Source organism: Myotis lucifugus, unplaced genomic scaffold (assembly GCF_000147115.1).
Source record: "Myotis lucifugus unplaced genomic scaffold, Myoluc2.0 scaffold_174, whole genome shotgun sequence".
Lineage (NCBI taxonomy): Eukaryota > Metazoa > Chordata > Mammalia > Chiroptera > Vespertilionidae > Myotis > Myotis lucifugus.
Window position 1 is genome coordinate 1,385,479 of NW_005871222.1, and position 22,170 is coordinate 1,407,648.

Below are 22,170 nucleotides of genomic sequence, written 5' to 3' on the forward strand. Positions count from 1 at the left end.
GTTGCATTCCCAGTCAAGGGCACGTACCTGGGTTGCAGGTTTGATCACTGGCCCAGGTCAGGGTGCTTGCAGGAGGCAACCAATTGATGTCTCTCTCTCTCTTTTTACTCCCCCCCCTCCCTCCCTTCCACTCTCTCTAAAAAGCAATAAAAAAAATATCCTTGGGTGAGGATTAACTAAATAATAAATAAATAAATAAATAAATAAATAAATAAATAAATAAAATGTTTACTTTGATAACAAGTGTGTGGATAATGTACACATATATAGCTTTGTCATCACATGTTCATTTCTCATTTTGTTTTATTTTATGACATGTATCATATTTTAAAAATTGAGGTCTTACTTAAATGTTGAGAGTATTAATTTTAACTTCAGAAAATTAATTTTAGCCTATAGGTGACATAGGCCAGCATTTATCAAAATTTAGTTATATGAGATATATTAATATATATTCTTTGCATGTGACTTTATAGTCAAATTATTTTATCAGTGAGTGGGTTAAAATATATTTTAATAGATTTATTCACTTAAAATTGGTTAAGTGCAGTTATACATTAATCCTATTATAAATCACCAAGATGCATTACTGAGGAAAGAACTTTTTAAACTCAGATATATATATATATATATATATATATATATATATATATATATATATTTTTTTTTTTCCCAAGGAACATTTTATGGGACAAATGATCCATGAGGCCAATAAACTTTGACCTGTGATTGGGATTTAGGCTAACAGGAGCAGTAGCTGATGAAGTGAAAGAGTGCTATATTATACTGTGAGTCAGGAGGCTGGTCACAAATCCTGGATCTGCCACCATCTTTGTCAGAAGGGTTAGAACAGTGGCTAAGAGCACAACCTATACTAGATTCTCTGGAAGTGAATGTTGCCACAGCCTCTTATTTGCTGTGTAACAGTGTGCAAGTCATTTGCCTCTCTCTGCTCTCCTTTATTCAACTATAAACCAGAGTTATAGGAAATTTTACCTTGCAGAGTTGTTCATTCAGTTAATATAATCAAAACATTTTTGAAGTCATTAATGAATTAAAAGTGGTATGTGTCAGCTACTTATGAACAGTGGCTTTCAAACTTTGACGGTGACCAATAATAAGCCATCCATTTTACAGAGACACAGTATAAACACTCAAACTTACAGAAACATACACAATTGAAATAAATGATATATACAATAATACTTAATGACTTGATGCCATCCACTCCAATATTTCTATTCTCTTCTATTTTCTTCTTGATCTCCTTTTTTTGTCTCCTCAATCTATTCTGTTATAACCTATTTATTCAATTCTATACAATTATTCCTATTCTGCTCTGTTCCTATCTATTAAGAAAAAGCTGGTACTGATACTCAAATTGCAAGACACTAATTTATTAGTGACCTAATTTACTGATCATTATTTAAAATCTGCCTTCAGTCATCCTGTTCACCTTACACATAAAACCCATTAGATATTCATAATTTTTTTAAAAAAATTCAGATTCAGATTCCATTCCTGACCTGCTGAATATGGCTCCCCTGGTGGTTTTAGCCCAGAATCCATCTATGTCATTCATGACATGCTGTAGTCACTGAATGCTCTTCTAGGTTTCCTAAAATTCTAAAATTGAAGAAGTAAAATGACATTGAAAGAGGTCTCTACTTAATTCACTCTGTATTTAATCAATATTTAATGCATGCAACACAACACAGAGACATTTATTGTTTGAACTATCTAGAGGAAAACATATAAGTTCAGACAACTCCTCCTCAATAATTAGAGAGATTCTATGATGCTTCTATTTTTAAATGTTTTAATATCTTAAAATTCAAAATTATATAAAGTTAGAATAAAATCTAAAATTCAGTCAAAGATGAGATTATGTACTTTATATTATTTGTATTATTTTTCTTTTGCATAAAAAAGTGCCTCAAAACATTTTAAATAGGTAAAACATTCTTGTATCTATCTACAATTTTATGTACTATAGAACAGATAAGAAGAGTAGCTATAATTCCACCACCTTTCCTTCCAGAATTTGGTGATATACCAAGCAATATCTAAGAAGTCCTCCTTTAAATCATGGTATGTCTATAGAGTAAAATAGTGATATTTATATTATATAAATATACAAAACATCCAAAAATCCATTTCAAATTTAAATCTTTTATCAGAATTTATGTAACTTACATCATAATTTAGAACATATTTACAAATCCTACAATATATACAGACAATTCAATTTATTATATGAAATATTAGGTATTCTCTATAGAAACATTATTAGTGAATATTTGGAAATTACAATGAGTATTTTATGATATGAAATGCTTTTGTGAAAAATATTGATTTAATTGAATTAGTCAATATGGTCTTCTAACAATAGATACTTTGACTTTTTTTAGATTTCCAAATCCTAAAATAGTAATTAAAAATGATCTTATAGTTCTCAATCATCAATAAGTATAAAATAATTCATTCATTATTATTTCAGTATAAGTATACTTTTCAAAAAAGAAGTTATCACTTCCTATATTAAGTTTCTATATTTTCCATTTCTATAATCCTCTCACATATATTGGTATTACTTTTATTCCTCCCAACTTTTATTCTCTTCAGTATCCTGTGATATATAGCATCCCAATACATTTTGTGAGCATGTACTCTAGAGGAGTTGAAATAAGAAACATTCTGGCAGGCTTCCTCATTATTACCCAAAGATGTGCAGAATCCACTGAAAACTCCACACTTCTATGTTAGTTCCATAAGCAAATGCCTGCCTGTATTAACCACAAGAAAATACAATTCAGTTGAGTTAAAACAAACAAACAAACAAACAAAAAAACTATGAGGTAGCTGTATTTTTCTCTCCTTCTCACAGTCTGGTATTATTTATTGTCATTTCATGTGTGGTTTCCATGCTGATTCACCAGGTAATTGATTTACACCTCTTTATATTCTACATTTTGCTCGTTTTGTTATTATCTTCAGGATCCTTCCATGAAAGACACTATGGCTGTCACTTATTTAAAAGTTTCTTCCCTTTCTCTCTGTATACTCCATTCCCTCCACAAACAGCTGCACCACAGCTGTCACTCTGAATGGCAAAGATGTCTTTTGGTGACAAGCTTATGCCTGTGGCACACAGCATGGCTTCAAACAACTAATTAGCAGGAGCTGGGCCACAACAAGTTTTAGTGATGTCCATCAAGCCTGCGACCACTGCTGACACCCTCAGCAAATCTGTCAAATGCAGCTCTTCCTATGAATAAAACCAAGTCCACTTGCTTTGTGGTGAGGAAGAAATGGCAGAACATGTTTAATAAAAAGTAGAAGAAGGTGATGGCCATCCTTTATATAGGGTTAACTAATTGAAAAAAAATATTGAGCTGTTGGAAAATTTGACAGCTCATTTATATCTGTTGCTAGAATACAGGGAATTCAACTGAAAAGTTCTCCATGAATTTCCAGTGGAGTACATTATTCAAATACATTTATTTAGCTTCTGGAAAACAGTAATGTATATTGTCTTTAATAATAAGGGGCTATTCCTTATTATTTATAAAATCAGATTTACACATCTATATAAAGGTGCAACACTACATCAGATTTGTTTTTTTCTAATAATTATATATTCACATATAGTACATGTGCAATTATTATAGATGAAATTTGATTTAAAAATCCAAATCTATGCCCTAGATGGTTTGGCTCAGTGGATAGAGCATCGGCCTGTGGACTGAAGGGTCCCAGGTTTGATTCTGGTCAAGGGCACATGCCTGGGTTGAGGGCTTGATCCCCAGTGGGGGGCATGCAAGAGGCAGCCGATCAATGATTCTCTCTCATAATTGATGTTTCTATCTCTCTCTCCCTCTTCCTTCCACTCTGATATATATATATATATATATATATATATATATATATATATATATATATATATATATATATAAATAAAAATCCAAATCTATAAAAAGTATACCTATAAATATGCATATCTAAGTTTAAAATTACATTTTATAAATGTTAAAGTCAAGTGTATTAAACATACTTTGAGAAATATTATGTTGTCATTGTTCTCAATACTTAGAAATGTATGTAGATATCACATTAAACAAGTAATGTAAAGTTTAAAGTCTTTCATTTTGAAGCATGATGAGGTCTTGATAATGAAACCAGGAAAGAATTCTGATTGAAAAGAGAAGTATCCAGTGAAAATTTCTCAACCCTGTGATGTATTCTCCTAACACCTGGCCTTCACACATGCAGTCTACTTGAGGAACCTACTCATTTTTCTACCACCATATCACACCACTCCTGATCATTCACCTAAGGGACTCCTTCAAGTCTCACGTTAATATTATGATCATTTTCCTCTATTAGGTTAAATTGCTGCTGTTATGTGTTCTTCTTGAATCTTAAATATATCTTTCTTTAGCACTGCTTACACTATATAGTAGCACTGAATATAAGAGCATGACCCTTAAACTATACCATCTGAGACACAAAGAAACATGTTTACATGCTCAGCTTGATGAATTTAGCATATAATATAACAGTGTCTCTGACATATTTGTGGGATATTTTGGAAGGAAGGAAGGAAGAAAGGAAGGAAAGAAAAGAAGTTTCTGTCTGACATTGCATTTAGCACATTACCCTCTAGGCTCATCCATGTTGTTGCAAATGGAAAATTTCATTCTTTTTATTGTGGAATAATATTTCTTCTTTATCTTCATATATTGATGAATACTTAGGTTGCATCTATATCTTAGCTATCACTAGCAATTTTGCAATAAACATAGGGGTTCATATACCTTTTTGAATTAATGTTTTTGTTTTCTTTAAATAAATATCTAAGGATGGAATTGCTGATTATATGGCAGCTCTATTTATAATTTTGGAGGCAACTCCATATTGCTTTCCAGAGTAGCTGCATCAATCCGCTTTCCCATCAAGAGTGCACAAGGGTTTCCGTTTCTCCACATCCTCACAAATACTTGTTATTTGTTGATTTATTGATGACTAGAGGCCCAGTGTATGAAATTCGTGCATGGGGGGGGGGGGGGTGTCTGCTCAATCCAGCCTGCACCCTCTCCAATCCAGAACACTTCGGGGAATGTCTGACTGCCGGTTTAGGCCTGAACTGGCAGTCCCGCTACCCTGGTCTCCCCTAACTGCCCCCCTTGCCTACATGGTCGCCCCTTATTGCCCCCCCCTGAAGGCCTGGTCACCCCCAACAGCCCCCCTCTGCCAGCCTGGCCTCCCCTAACTGTCCCCTTCTGCTGGCCTGGTAGACCCTAACTGCCCCCCCTGCTTGCCTAGTTGCCCCTGAATGCCACCCCTGCCAGCCTAGTTGCCCCCAACTGCCTCCCCTGCTGGCCTGGTTGCCCCATGCAGCCTGCTGTTCAGTCGTTTGGCCGTCCCTCACTAACCCTCCTGCTAGCCTGTCACCCCACTCAGCCTGTTCGGTCGACCGTTCAGTTGTTTCGGATGTGACGGGCCCTGACTCTTTATAGATAGATAGAGAGATAGATAGATAGATAGATAGATAGATAGATAGATGATAGATAGATGATAGATAGATGATAGATAGATGATAGATAGATAGGTAGATAGATAGATAGATAGATAGATAGATAGATAGATAGATGATAGATAGATGATAGATAGATAGGTTTTGTTGACAAAATAACTAAGTCCTCTAGCCATTCTTTAACTGAATTGTTTGTGGGGATTTTTTTGGTGTTATTTGAGTTCCTTATATATTTTGGATATTAGTCCTTTACCAGATGTATCATTTGCAAATATGTTATCCATTAAGTAGGTGGTCTATTTGTTTTGTTGATAGTTTCCTTCACTATGCAGACATATTTTAGTTTGATGTAGTCCCATTTGTTTAGAAAATTTTGTTCTTATGAAGTAAAAAACAAAAATAAACTGGCTTGTAAATTAATTTAGTATTATTAGTGAAAAGCTATTAAATTAATAACCTTTATTACTCACAAATATAACATGCATTATAACTAAATGGCAAACCTATTATTTTAATTTAAATGGTGATATCAACTATAATACCTATTCTAAGTACTGAATACATTTATTTATTAAAAGTTAATGGGTAATATCACTACATAATACATCATGAACAAAAAAATTCAAGTATGTATAGTAAAATGAATATGTTAAATCCTGTTTAATTAGGTCCTGACTAGTTAGTTACATTTAAGTTTAATCAGTGATAAGTGCAGAAAAGAGACCAGGAAAGGAAAAAAAAAAGAAGAAGAAAAAATCAAGTAAGATATAAGCAAAATAGTTTTGGTTTTACCTCTCTCCTTTTTTGTGCAAGTCCCAGGACAATGTTACCATTTTGCTCTTACTACATTTGGTAATGTTAATTAAAACAGAGGTGTTCTAAGTCACATTACAAACACTGAGCCTAGTGCATTCATACCTCTTAGTGTGCCCAAGCTCAACATACACCCATAATCTCATTTTTAGTTGAGGGAAATAATGCTTACCTGAACACTATTGTCCTAAATAAGGTTGTAAATGTGAAATAACTCACACAGCAGTAGTAATGGTTTTGTACATTTAGTTCCTTTCTCTATGACACACTCTTCTCACTCTCCATTTGATATATTTTATATCAAATATTTTTATCAAGTGCCACAATTGGAATGTTTGTGCAATCAGCTATAACTTCTTAAGAATTTCTGAATCCGCCGAAACCGGTTTGGCTCAGTGGATAGAGCGTCGGCCTGCGGACTCAAGGGTCCCAGGTTCGATTCCGGTCAAGGGCATGTACCTGGGTTGCGGGCACATCCCCAGTGGGAGATGTGCAGGAGGCAGCTGATCGATGTTTCTCTCTCATCGATGTTTCTAACTCTCTATCTCTCTCCCTTCCTCTCTGTAAAAAATCAATAAAATATATTTAAAAAAAAAAGAATTTCTGAATCCAGCAAAACCGGTGTTGCAAATTGTTGTAAAAGGTCAGAAATATTTCCTTTATCAAAATGACTTTCCCAGTTTGGGTCTAGAGACTTAGAGCAGCAGTCCCTCCTCGGCTATCTTCATCCACCATCTGCACCCATGAATTTCACACTTTGCGATAACTTGTCATGTTTTCCAAGTCTGGCTGCTGAAATTCACACTTATTTTAAAGCTCTTCCCCCAATCTCCCTAACTCTTAGAGTTAAGATTTCCATCTGACATTGATTTTCAGATTTCACTGCTACAAGAAAAAACTCTTATCTCAAAAATTCATACACTGAACATTAGACCATTTTGTAAAAACACTCTGCCTCAAACATCAAAAACAGTGTCAGGGAACAGCTACTCATACTGAAAGGCAGTCTTGTGAGAATTCCAATAGCTATGAGACATTTCCTAAAGACTGCAGAATACAGGTCCTGAGAGCTCTGTCTGCTTACTTTCTATGCTGTTTCATGGGTAACGCGATTTGAATCTATTAGAAATAACTGGCAATAAAATGTATAGCTCAAAGGTGCGTAGTGAAGGTAATTTGCATCTATGGTATGAAAACAATGTGCACTTATTCATTTCTTTGCTTCTTTTTTAACCATTATGGTGCTCTGTGTACCCAGTGACAGAAGGCCTGCCCGAAGGAGAAAAGTTAAACATGATAGCTTCAATTTAAAATCAAACTTCAGAAAAATTTCAAATGTGAGCAACTTTCTTAGACACTTGTTTAGAAAAATTGAATGCACTTCCAAGGTAGTTACTCCAGAATCAGAAAACCTGAATCTGGTTCTAGGCTATCACTATCTAGCTCTGTAACTGAGGGCAAGCTACCCCAACGTTCTCATCTTTAAGTTACATGTCAGCTGTGTGCATATGTAATCTCGATGGCTCTTGATAAAGAGCCTGTGATTTTTTTTTAAAAAAAAACTATCACAGAATAGTTAACCTTGCAGTTTCTGAAGCCATGTTGTTGTGTCTATATTTCAGCTCCACTAATTATTATCTGTGTGAATTTGGGCACTTTATGTAAATGTTACGTGTCTCAGTTTCCCATTTGTAAAATGGAAAAAATAATAATAGTACCTAATGAAGTTGTTGTCAGGATTAAATGAGCTATATTTTAGCAATGGTAACATACATTTTGTCTATATTTTAACATATCTTAAAGCAGAGGATACATATTGAATCATAAATAATAACTTATCAGAGCTTAATTGATAGAAATTTTTTTCTAGTTGTACATGAAGTAAAGCATGTTTTCTAAATTGAGTTTATTAGGGTGACATTGGTTAATAAAAGTATATAATTTTCAAGTATGCAATACATCATCTGTATATTGAATGGTGTGTTTACCGCCCTAAGTGAAGTATTCAGTAATATCTTTGATTAGATGAATGTTGATAATACATATGAAGTGCTTAGAATAGTGTCTGGTGCAAAATTTGCCCAATACCTGATATTAATATTTCTCCATAAGCAATAATTGTTATATCTAAATTAAGAGTGATACGCTAAGAATAATAAATGAAGAGTGATTAAAACCTTACTAGTCATATAGGTCTTGGTTTTATTTTGTATCTAACGTCATAATACAAATTTTATAACTTCATTCAGATTAACCAACATCAATTGACCCAAAATGTGATCTACTCAAACAACAGTATAGTTTTATAAAATTAAATATTGTTATGGTAAAAACAATAAACATCCTCCTTTTTTACTTTATTAAACTGTTTAAGGAAAAAAGACTAATTTGTAAGAAAATAAAAAAATAGTAATATACATTCATTAAGCAAGCTTAGCACATTATTCAATAAAATAAAAATAATAAGAGCATACTGCAGGCACCAATTTATAGGTTATAATTACCTTTTGTTATTAATTTTCAGGAATGATTAATACTATATTAATAACTTTTAAGAAACAGGTTATTAAAACTTTGTTAGTGGTCTGCAGATAGTGAACATTTATATTAAACTCTGTTTCCTAGAATGCTTTATATAATCCCAAAACTGGATCACTTCTGTCCTCAAGTTTTATTTTATAAGAAACATCAGAGATTATCACTCTGCATTTAAAAAACATATACTTAAGAAACTAGTCATATTATGATTAAAAGCAATTTTAACTGATCAAGAATAAAATGTAAATGATGGTCTAATATGCACATTAAAAGTTTGAAATAGCCCAGTCGGTGTGGCTCAGTAGTTGTGAGTCAACCAATGAACCAGGAGGCCACTGTTTGATTCCCAGTCAGGGCACATGCCTGGGTTGCAGGCTCAGTCCACAGTGTGGGGTGGGAATAAGGCAACCAATCAATGATTCTCTCTTGTCATTGATGTTTCTATTTCTCTCTCCCTCTCCCTTCTCTAAAATCAGTAATTAAATAAATAAATAAATAAATAAATAAATAATAAAATAAAAGAATGTTTTAGATGTTTGAAATAGACGCCGACACTAGGTACATGCTACAAAAGTATCGGTTGTTGTCACCATCTTGATTTAGAACACTAAACAGAGATAGGATTTTATAGATGACCTAGTCTATAATCATTCATACTAGAATGGGTCTGAAATATTATGGCTAAATGATAATTTGTGGGATAAGAGATTTCTAATACAATTTTGTCTACTTTATTTAGAAATATATCACCTAGGTTTAATTGTACTGTTCTTAGATCATTGGAATGATAATATACTAGTAAATTAATACCATAGCTCTGAGTATCATTTTTTTTCTTGTCCACATTGCTTAGAACTTTAGTTAAATAAACCTTGTACAATCTGTGTTGTGTGCTTTACATAATATCTAGGGATAAAAACACATGGTTATTAGAAAACTATTTTATTTATTTAAACTCTCTACAAAAATATGGTAATCTTTAGTAAAGTTTTCCCAAAGCCACCCCACCTTGAGCAATCAGACTTCTGGGTAGTAGAGCTTCTTTACTCAAAAAACACAGGCATGAATATGATATAAAATATATATCTAACTCTTAGAAATTGAAAACTACTTGGATTTCAGTGGCTTTCAGATCATTTGGGGTAGACTTTGTAAAGATTTGTGACTATTTATGGATAAAACTTATTTATTATTACATGGAGTAAGGCTTATTGCATTATTATTGGATGAATTAAGGGTGACTAATGGAAGAAACTCCTGTCTTCTAAACACTTAAAATATACATGGTGATGATGAAAAATCCTAAAGGGCTAAAAAATTATGTGTTTTCTCTCAACTGTCATGTGAGTAAGACTTTGGGAAAAGGAAGATAAAGACAAAAATAAAACCAAAATAAGAAAATGAATATATGTTGTAGCTTAGAAGGATTTTTTTTAATATTTAGATCCATATAAACATAAAGAAAAATGTGTGAATGACGAATTAGCAGATAAAACTGTCCAAATTATCACTTTGCCCTTTTCTACCTCAATTAATGGATTGTACATAAAGAAGTTTCTTATCAATAAAATTTGTATTAATCAAAATAGTTTGTCAGACATATTACTATCAATGCTTCTGAAAATGATAGATCCCTATACTTGGCAAAAAAAGTACAAAAAAAACACCCCTTTCTGCTAATAATAATCAAAATATTTTCTATAACTTTAAGGGAATGGGAAAAAATCTAGCTTCAATGAGAAGCTAGAATATACATTAATATACGCATACACACATACATATCTATCTATCATCTATCTACCTATCTATCTATCATCTATCTATCTATCCGTCTGTCTACATGATGTTATGGTTGTGGAAAATAAGTGAAACAAAAATGTATGTATTAATATTAGAGTTAAGTCTTAAAACACATTTCCTACAAATACAGATCTTTTATTGCAAAATAGCTTAAACTTTTTGAACTTTACACTTAAAAATGATTACAATGGTAAATTTTATGTGTTTTGTATCACATTTTTTTTAAGAATGAAAGGTAACATTTCTGCATCCAGCCATGTTATAATAACTGGTACTGGAATAGCTCTCCCAACAGAAAGTAAGAAAGAACAAAAGGAAGGAAGGAAGGAAGGAAGGAAGGAAGGAAGGAAGGAAGGAAGGAAGGAAGGAAGGAAGGAAGGAAGGAAGGAGAGAAAGAGAGAGAGAGTCTACATTTTACAGTGGCTAGACTCATAAAAATAAGAAAAGCAAAGACTCTTATTTTAAATTCAAAATACAAAGAAATGAAGGTTCAAGCTGAGAAAAAAAGGAAAATATTAATAAAAATTTAAATTCAGCTTGTTTATTTGAGTGTAGGAGATGAAGTAAATCAATCTTTCAACTAAAGATGTATCTTTTAACTCAAGTAGTAAGATGAATTAATTAAAAAATATAATAGAAAAAAGTTTCCTATTACTTTCTCTAAAACAGGTAAAAATCAACATTGTGCATCCAATGACAAGAACACTATACTATATTCAATAGTTGGGCCATTACCAAAGAAGCAAAATATTATTGTTCGCTTTTTCCCCCATAAAATTGTTTACTTAAAGTTGTTAAAAATGTACTAGTATAAAAATATGAACATGAAAAGTTCATCAAAGAGCATATTTATAATAGTTAACTTATAGGATTTAAAATCACTATGCAAATGCGAGTTCCTCAGTACTAGCATGTTCTCCATGGAGATGCGGCCTACCTCGCAATGGCTTTCTTCATTCTCCTGCATGTGGAAGCCCGCAGAGCTGGGACATTTCTGAGGAGTGACAGGAATATTGTCACTTTTGCTGTGTGAGTTACACTGAAAGAGATCACCAAATAATTGTGACAAACTACTCCACATTTAGAGTGTCTATTGAGAGACATGGTTGTTTGCTAAGAAACTAATTAAGGAATACAATTTGAATTAACAAAGGTTGACTCTACACTCATAGTGCATGCGATGATATTGAGCCTTTGTAAAAAAGATAAAAAATAAACCAAGGATGAACAAAAGCAAAATTTTAGCTTTACTATTTTAAAAGCAATATTGATTTATTATGCTTATGATTTTAGTAGCTAAAACTTATATTTAATAGTTAAAGTCATTAATAACTCACACATTACTATGTGTGAGTGATATTCTCTCTCTCTCGCCATATATATATATATATATATATATATATATATATATATCATGTTAACCTGTGACATAAATATTATTTCCATTTACAGAAGAGGAAAATAAAGCATAAAAATATTTTAACAAGGTTGGGCTGCTACCCAGCTTTCTGGGACCATGTTCCATACCTTATCTACCACATGCATGGCCTTTATAAATGATGCATTTGAAATAAATAAAACTGAAAAACTAAAAAGTTTTAAGGTCTTAAAATATTACTTCACTTTTTCATGCACCAAATATATATTTAAAAACAGGTTAACTAAAATAATTCATTTGGAAATAAATGTGAATTATAAAACATAAGCTATTAAGTTATGACTTGGCCTTTCTCTGTTAAAATACTAAGATGGCTCTTTTCAATATTCCTCATGAGTTTTTATATAAAATAATATATATACTTTCTATTATCCTATTTCCTTCTTCCTTAAATCTCTTGTTAGATTCAAGACAAGAAGTGTTTATAAGTATTGCTGTTTGACCATTTATTAAGCATCATATTGGTATTTATAAGATTTCATTAATAAAAGATATTGTAGTGCTTCCACAATGGATTCATCATTGAAATATAACCATTCCTCTCCCATAAAACTACAACAAGCACACAGAATTTTATGGCATAAGTAGGAAAAACAATATTATTTTTTCAAACTAGTGTGTCGCATTTTCTGTCCACTAATGAAATTTAACTTTCCCCATCCCAAAGAACAATTTGCTATCAAAGACATTTTATAAAGAAAAATAAGTTGTAGACTTTAATACATTGAGTTTAGTATATTCTTATTTAAAGACTACCATTTTATATATTTACATACATTTTAAAATGCATTACATTTTAAGTGTTTTGTAATTATTTTAAAATAATTTTAAAGCCATAGAAGGGGCAAAAAAAATTAAAAAGATTTCCAGGTCATTCTTCATTACATTTTGAATATATCAATTACCATGTATTTTTTTGTTTGTTTGTTTGTTTGATTAAGAGAAATCGCAATATGGAAGACTAGGAAGCCATGACTTTCAAACCCAAAACTATATTAGAAACTTTTGGCATGAAAAACATTATTTTATGCCTGTCCTCTCCACAAACAATATCCACCAATCCTGTTTAAAATTTACCTCCCCTAGGAACTCTTTATGGGTAACTAAACTAATGGAAATTGCCATTTTAACCTCTGCTTGCAACCTAAGCAACTTTTAGATGTAGTTTATAAAATGCTGCTCTACCAGTGTTAATTCTTAGAATGACACTAAGCTTGTCTAAACCACTTCACTGTTAATTATGAAGGCCTTTCTGATATTTCTCAATACTGGCTTCCTTAGCTTTCTAAAAAAAAAAGTTCAGATCTTAAAACAGTTATTTTCATCTGTGATGTTCCTAGACATTTTAATCATTCAATTCCTGTCCCTAGCCTCTCCTCATATCTATTCATGCTGATTAATCTTTTAAAAACATCTCATGTATTATGCAGTTTTTCTCCCTAGAAACATTTTCTCAATTCCTGTGGCCCAGCAGTGGCTCGCACCCTGGCTGTATTAGAATCACCTGGGGAGTTCCAAAAAATGTTCATGACTAAACCCCAACTCACACTGGAGAAATTTATAGCTAAGGCAAAAATAGTTTTTAAATATCCAGGCAATTCTAATGTGCAGTCAGAGATGAGATCCTTGGGTTGAGGTTAATATTTCTTTGTCTGGCCCTCTGGACATTAATAGTAAATTTTGGCCTCACTTTCTCCTTTTCCTTATTTAACCCATCATGGACTAGGGATTTTTTTCATGGACATATCATTATGCCTCTGAACCTGAAAACACACACACTATCTTTGGATAATACTTTATACCTGCAAATACAAGATTTTATATATTATCTATAAGAACCCTCTGAAGAGCAGTAGAAAATATAATCCTTCTTTAATAGGTAGAAAAGACAAAGGTTCAGAGGTATCTAATGCCCTTTGTGCAAGAATTTCCCAGGGAAATGCACCCTAAGTAACAAGACTTAGGCAATTACTACTCTGCCATATCCCCCTTATGGGTCCATTAATTTGCTCATTTATTTACATATTCCTCTCTGTTTACTCACTTTTTATTAGTCATTTGCTGAGTACATTCAATGTTTCAAAATTTTATTGGTTCACCCAGATATGGCATTTACTATCTGTAATACCCTCACTCTAACAGTGAAACCATATATAGAAACAAACAACACTACAATATGTAAAACTATAAAAAGGTATGCACAGATAGCTAAGGGGCAGAGAAGAGAATAACTGGACTACCGGGCGTGAAACATGAGCAGAGTCTTGAAAGATGGGCTCAGCATGAATTCATGCCAGAAGGAACAGCATATGCAAAGACTAGTAGATATGAATTCTCATGATTTGGCCTGTGAGTCTGACAATGCTTTAACCATAAAGTATGTGATGATAAATTTGAGAATGGGAACAGAATTTATTAATGCATTAAATTTGACAGTAGATCCAATGACAAAAAGTTATAGGAATAGACTTAATATAAGAAATGACTACCGAATATTACTGGGAAGATGGCGGCATAGGTAAACACCGGAGACTGCTGCCGCAAACAACCACTTCAAAAATTCAACTAAAAGACGGAACGGACATCAACCAGAACCACAGGAAGGCTGGCTGAGGAGAGACTCTTCAACTAGAAGCAAAGACAACAGCATTACGAGGCTCAGAGGAGGCGCAGTGTGGAAAATTTAAAGGTAACGAGGTGCGCGCTCAAAGCGGGCTGGTGGCTGAGGGCGCGGTTGTCGTTTTCGGTCGGGAGTGAGTCTCAGACTCTGAGCTCCAGATCCGGGCGAGTCTCTAGGGACCCAGACTCAAACGGGAGAAGCGGGACTGTCTGGCTACGGTCCCTCCGAGGTTTGCAGCGGTTGCTGGGACAGAGAGGCAGAGCCCCTGGGGACGGACTGAGAGCAGCCATAACTGCTCCCTCCGCCCACCCTGTTGAGCCTGCCCCCCCCAAACCCTGCACAGAGCCATTTGCCTGATCGCCTCAGGCAAATCCCTCTAGTATTAACTACAACAATTAAGGCTTAACTAGAACAAGACTGCGCACAAAGACCACAAGGGGGTGCACCAAGAAAGCATAAAAGATGCTGAGACAAAAAAACATGACAGAAATGGAGGATATAGAGCTAAAAAACGCAATTTTGAGGGCTTGCAATAATGTGCTAGAAGCTGCCAATAAACTTGATGAGAGCCTCATGAAATCTAATGAGACCCTCGATGCTGTGATAAAGAACCAACTAGAAATTAAGCATACACTGACTGAAATAAAGAATATTATACAGACACCCAATAGCAGACCAGAGGAGCGCAAGAATCAAGTCAAAGATTTGAAATTCGAAGAAGCAAAAAACACCCAACCGGAAAAGCAAAATGAAAAAAGAACCCAAAAATACGAAGATAGTGTAAGGAGCCTCTGGGACAGCTTCAAGCATACAAACATCAGAATCATAGGGGTGCCAGAAGATGAGAGACAGCAAGATATTGAAAACCTATTTGAAGAAATAATGCCAGAAAACTTCCCCCACCTGGTGAAAGAAATGGACTTACAGGTCCAAGAAGCGCAGAGAACCCCAAACAAAAGGAATCCAAAGAGGACCACACCAAGACACATCATAATTAAAATGCCAAGAGAAAAAGACAAAGAGAGAATCTTAAAAGCAGCAAGAGAAAGAGACTCAATTACCTACAAGGGAATACCCATACGACTGTCAGCTGATTTCTCAACAGAAACTTTGCAGGCCAGAAGGGAATGGCAAGAAATATTCAAAGTGCTGAATACCAAGAACCTACAACCAAGATTACTTTATCCAGCAAAGCTATCATTCAGAATTGAAGGTCAGATAAAGAGCTTCACAGATAAGGAAAAGCTAAAGGAGTTCATCACCACTAAACCAGTATTATACGAAATGCTGAAAGGTATCCTTTAAGAAGAGGAAGAAGAAAAAGGTAAAGATACAAATTATGAACAACAAACATGCATCTATCAACAAGTGAATCTAAGAATCAAGTGAATAAATAATCTGATGTACAGAATGAACTGGTGATTATAATGAATCAGGGACATAGAAAGGGAATGGACTGACTATTCTTGGGGGGGAAAGGGGAATGGGAGATGCGGGAAGAGACTGGACAAAAATCGTGCACCTATGGATGAGGACAGTGGGTGGGGAGTGAGGGCGGAGGGTGGGGCGGGAACTGGAAGGAGGGGTGTTATGGGGGGGGGGAAAGAGGAACAAATGTAATCTGAACAATAAAGATTTAATTAAAAAAAAAAAAAGAAATGACTACCAACTAATGACTACCAAATAAAGGTGCTTTATAAACAGTGGAGGTACCAAGGATGAGTTTTAGTATCATTCCTTCTCTCCTAACCTACCTAGGGGATTACAGTATAAGCGGAATGAGGGCATCTGAAATACTACTGTGGAACTCAGGTAAATCCCTGCATCTCAACAATATTTCACCAACTGAAATTATTTGTTTGCCAAATTTGCTATGAATAATTATATAATAAATTATAGTTCAGCTAGATTTGTTTAATCAGATTTAATATTGCAGAAAACATATGTAAATCAAACTTGAAAGGTCCAGAACTCAATAACAGCAATCATGTTAAATGGAAATCACTGTAGCCCTGCTCTGTGTGGCTCAGTTGGTTGGAATGTTGTCCTGTGCACCAAAAGTTGGCCAGTCCAATTGATTACCAATCAGGACACATACCTAGATTGGGGGCTCCTACAGGAGGCAAGTGATGGATGTTTCTCTCATACATAGTTTTTATCTCTCTCTCTTTCCTTCTCTAAAATAATCAGTAAAACATATTCTTGGTGGGGATTTTTTTTTAAAGGAAATCACTGTAAATACCTTTGTTTTTATTTTAAAGTCAATTTGAAGTTTTCCATTACCTACAATGAATAGTCATTATTTAAATTCTTGAATATGTCTTTTCTCTCCCATTACATCCATGCAGTTCCTGGGAGATTGTCCTTAACTACCTATAAAAATACCTGCTCAAACCTGCCTCATTACCAGGAATATTAGCTCTTTCATTTTTGACACAGGATTCTAAGAAAGCATTTCACAGCCATGATATTAAGAGAAAAATATCAACAGTAGCAAAAGCAACAAAAGTTTTATGAAAATAATCACAAAAATAAATGGCACAGCTGTTTTCTTTGCTAAAAAGGGGTTTGTTCTTTACATTTTCCACCCAAGTCTATAGCAGCGATATGCCCTGTTATTCTACTCCTCCTTCTACCTTCTTACAAATCAATGTTGTTTGCTAAGAATTAATGCCACTGTTATAAATTGTGTGCACATTATAGAGGCAGTAACCTTGCATTATTTGTTCTATATTTTCTAGTAAATAACAATTCTAGTTGCTAACTACTTCATCTGAAAATTTTTTCCTACCCATTTTAAGAAGCTAAGAAGTCCTTTTATAAAGAGTTGTAAAACTTTTGATACAAAAGCCCTGTAGATTGATAAGAAATTCACATTTACAGAAAGAAGCTACTTTAAAGAGCTGTCTATACTTGCTGTCTGTAAGGTCTCTCCATACATCACTTTGGAGAGCCCACATGTATCAAATTTTCACCATCTCTATGCCCCTGGTACTGCTCTATCCTGATCACCAATGATGCCCACATTAGCATCTCAAAGGGCAATTCTCAGTCCTAATCTTGCTTTATACCCTGATAACTCCTTCCTTCTGGATCACTTATGTCATTACCTTTCCTGGACAGCATAAACTAATGGGTTTTTTCTTACCACTCGTGTTCTCTTTATGGAATAGTTTAACTGTTTGCATTGTTATTGTTAAAATTGAGAAGCCTGAAGCAGATGAGGTCTGAGTATTTTCTCAGAAAGTATGTTCTCCAGTGGTCCCTGACTTTAAAATACATTCTCAATTAGACACATGGACAATTTCTCACTTATAAGCAGACAAGGATAGAACTCTTAGAACATTCCTAAACATGTTTATCTCAAAGCACATATTATTTTAGTGCTTCTAGAAACTGATAAAGCTCATATTTTACGGGATTCATTTAGTAGGTTCTTATCAATTCTAAAAATTTGTTCCAATAATTTAGTGTCCTAAAACTTACTCTGTCTAAAATCAGGAAGCCTTGAGTCTGTATCTACAGCCATCTCACTAATATCTTCTACTAGAGGACCAGTGCACGAAATTCTGCACTGGGGGAAGGGAGGGGGGCGTCCCTCAGCCTGGCCTGCACTCTCTCACAGTCCAGGACCCCGTGGGGCATGTCCACCTGCCAGCTTAGGCCCGATCCCACAGGGGATCGGGCCTAGGTTGGCAGGCAGACATCCCTCTCGCAGTCCAGGACCCCACGCTCCCTACTGCCTGCCTGCTTGTTGCTCCTTACTGCTTGGCTTGCTGCTCCTTAGCACTGTCACAGAAGCAGGAGAGTCTCCCACCACCACCGCTGCGCTCGCCAGCCATGAGCCTGGCTTCTGTCTGAGTGGCACACCCGCTGTGGGAGCACACTGATCACCAGGAGACAGTTTCTGTGCTGAGTGTCTGCCCCCTGGTGGTCAGTGAGCATCATAGCAACCGGTTGTTCTGGTCATTCCACCGTAATGGTCACTTAGGCTTTTATTATATAGATATCCTTATCCATTGGTTTATTTTTCTGTCATCATTAAATATATTTGCAAAACAAAGTGAAAATTCTCATCAGATTTTGTTGAATATGTAGGTATTCAGCATAGGTAATATATATTTTTACTCAAAATAAAGATGCAATATAAATTTTAAAACCAATTCCATATAAATAGCTAGTCAAATCACAGAAATATAGAGGACTAGAATGCATATAAATTTTAAGATAGAGATTATTAAAGTAGAATGAGAAAAAAAGAGGAGAACTGCAAAAGGATTTAAAAGAAATAACAACTGTATCTATAGTCTATAGAAGTCTTTGTTTTTTTAGTTGTTTTGCCTCTCTTCTCTAAAAACAAGAATACACTTTTTTTTAAATTGAAGACATAAATATTAGCATATGTTAATTTAGGGTATCAGAGACAAGTATTTTTCTTATTTCTCTTAACTGTCTCCGAATTTTTCAAATACCTGAAAACAAGTAAATACATAGAAAAAGAATTAGCATGATTTTGTTAAAAATCTGCTTCATTGCCTGGCTGGTGTGGGTCAGTGGTTGAGCCTCTACCCATGAACCAAGAGGTCACTGATTTGATTTCCTGGTCAGGGCACAAATCCTGATTGCAGGCTCGATTCCCAAAACAGGCATGCAGAAGGCAGCCGATTGATATTTCTCTCTCATCAATGTTTCTATTTATCTCTCTTCCTTCCTCTCTCTCTAATATCAATAAAAACATATTTTAAAAAATCTGCTTCATCCACAACAAGGAGATTTTTAATAATACTTATGAAAGGGCTTTATAAACTGTAATTGTGCATCTCCAGAAATAAATATTCTACATAGGTGTGAAGTTCTTTCTGACTTGGCTCTAGGTAAATCCTCTTCTTCCAGTCGATTATGGTTTTCTAAAGCCAGGTAAGGAACATGATTGCTTTTCTTTTATAGTACTACAGCTAAAAGGTCATTCTCTACTCCCTGTACCTATAGTTCTACTTTCTTTCACCTCATGAGGAAAAGGGGTCCTCCATTGGTAATTTATCTCCAGCATAAAATATAGTGCCTGGAGCATTACTGAGTATTTTCAAAATATTTCAAGTGAAATGGAAGAATACATGAATTAACGCACAAGTTTTACAATGACATATTCACCTAGATGGCTTTGGTTTCTAATTCTCTGGGTGAAAAATTCTTTGTACCTGTTTTCTTTTTTTGTTTCATTTTGTCTCCAACAGATAAAATTATTGCAAAATTAGCATTCCCAAGACCTACATTTTCATCACAAGTGCTATCACAGAAAGAAAATCCATTAGTACCATAGATTGAGTGTTTGTAGTAGCAGCGTCAGTAGCCATCATACTTTGTTTCTCCAACTGGACCCTTAGAAACTCATGTCAGGAAGAAACTTCCTTACAGTGATATGTAGCCTAAGTGGATCCATGGGCATCTACCTATTGCATATATGAAAAAATGTGCTCCTGTTCAACTCCTGGGACCTGCAACGTTTCCCTACCTGTAGACTTTGCCAAGTCCACCCTCGTGATTTTTCTAAGGCAGCAGACACTTTTGTAGATAAGTTTACCCAGTTATGCTTCAAAATTCCCTGAACTGACTGCTAACCCTTCTCACGTGGTAGAAATTCTCCTCCATCCTTCTCACAATCTCCATTCCTGATATTCTTTCAGTCCAGAGACCTTTTCTTCCCCCTTTTCCATGTCCCAAATATACCTCCTTTCCTCCCTTCCACAATAGCACTCTCTCCTCTGTATCAGTAAGCCTTCTCCTTTTAATCCCAGGTTTGCAGAGAGACTAGCCAGATAAAGGTAGTCACTCCTGCTCAATGAAAGCGAGAAGTTGGCTGTGCCGTGTGGGATTTATGAAAAGATAAAATCTATATACTTTTTTGGCACTGGCCATTAAATAGACCAATTGGTGTTCCTCAATTGTAGGTCTGTGTGATCAAGTGATACTAACAGCTACAAAGTTGTATTTCTTTTTTAAAAAATATATTTTTAATGATATTTTACAGAGAGGAAGGGAGAGGAATAGAGAGTTAGAAACATCGATGAGAGAGAAACATAGATCAGCTGCCTCCTGCACACCCCCTACTGGGGATGTGCCCGCAACCAAGGTACATGCCCTTGACCAGAATTGAAGCGGGGACCCTTCAGTCCACAGGCGAGCCAAACCCGTTAGGGCCAAAGTTGTATTTCTTATTGTGCACTTTGTTGTTGCAAGTAGGTCACACTTAAAGCATTAGTATAACATTTACCTCAATTCACTGTTTCATGACATACATTTCACATTTGCTCTAAAACAGTTCAGATATTAGGACTACTTTATAATCGGGAAAAATATTAACACACCTAAGTAAAAAAAAAAAGAATTGGGAAAATATCTAAAAATGTGAAATTAATGTCTGAAGAAATTCAGTAAGTCGTTCAAGCTGAAGTACCAGATGAAACATTTACTTCTTTTTCTTTGGTTAGGAATTCCTCTTGCATGTGTTACTCCAGCATTTAATGGTTTCCATTATATGCTGGCTGACATTTTTCAAACAATTGTAACAATTTAATAAAATGTATAGATGCCAATACCATAACCAAGAAATTGCTTTCTCTCCGTGTATCATTGCTTAAGTGGTATTTGAAAGCAATGTATTGTCATAAAGATCTTTGGTTACTACAAAGTTGTAGCAATTCCGTATGGTGTCCATTTCCTGAGAATGCTTGCTCAGTTGCTTTTCCTCCTATGCAATGACTTTCAAGGCTTTTGTTGAGGGACTATTCACAAGTCAAAAATAGAGGTAGAGCTATACTAGTATTCCAAAAATAAGTATTCCGGTTTTGAAAATGCTTATATTAGACTGAATTTTGCCTCCTTTTCTCAATAAAATATTTAATTAGAGTGGGGAGAAAGAAAAAAAAGTAAGTTTGTAATCATGCAGGATTTGGAATAACTCCATTAAGGATTTAACAATAGCACCCTATATCATGTTACTCCATAGGTTCCCTCTAAATGTGCAATCAGAGAGCAGCCCTCTGTGAATTGAACACTGAGTGTGCCGAAGAGTTGTCAAGGCAGAGGCTCTGGCGTGGTGGATGCATAAGAACAGAATATTGCTAAATAAATAACTGCAAGTGTAAGCCCATATATTTCCTCACAACCAGACATAAATTCCTTCATAAGAAATTACTACTAAGTTCTCTAACTTAATATAGGTAAACTGGATAAAATTTTAGTTCATTATTCACCAAGGAAGAGCAATGCAAAACCGTCTTCATGAGGACCACAAATCCTAGCTGCTCTGTGCACATTACATTTTCTTTAAATGGTTTGTGGATGGTATACTAGTTTTATGCACCTCTTTTGACCCAGTTGCTACAGGCATGCATAGAAATAAAATCCCTCAGAAAATATACTTCA

The 22,170-nt window shown here is 34.7% G+C and overlaps 1 protein-coding gene across 4 annotated transcripts in view; it reads right to left on the reverse strand.

The window, feature by feature from the left end:
* The window catches only part of PCDH9 (protocadherin 9), a 924,004-nt gene that overhangs the window by 566,214 nt on the left and 335,620 nt on the right, over positions 1-22,170 (reverse strand). For 2 of the 4 annotated variants that reach the window (XM_006096304.2, XM_006096302.2), the window contains exon 3: positions 11,625-11,726. The exons of the other annotated variants lie outside the window; for them this stretch is intronic. In XM_006096304.2, coding sequence (XP_006096366.1) covers positions 11,625-11,726 — 102 coding nt within the window. The remainder of the gene's footprint in view (positions 1-11,624; positions 11,727-22,170) is intronic. 4 annotated transcript variants of the gene reach the window in all.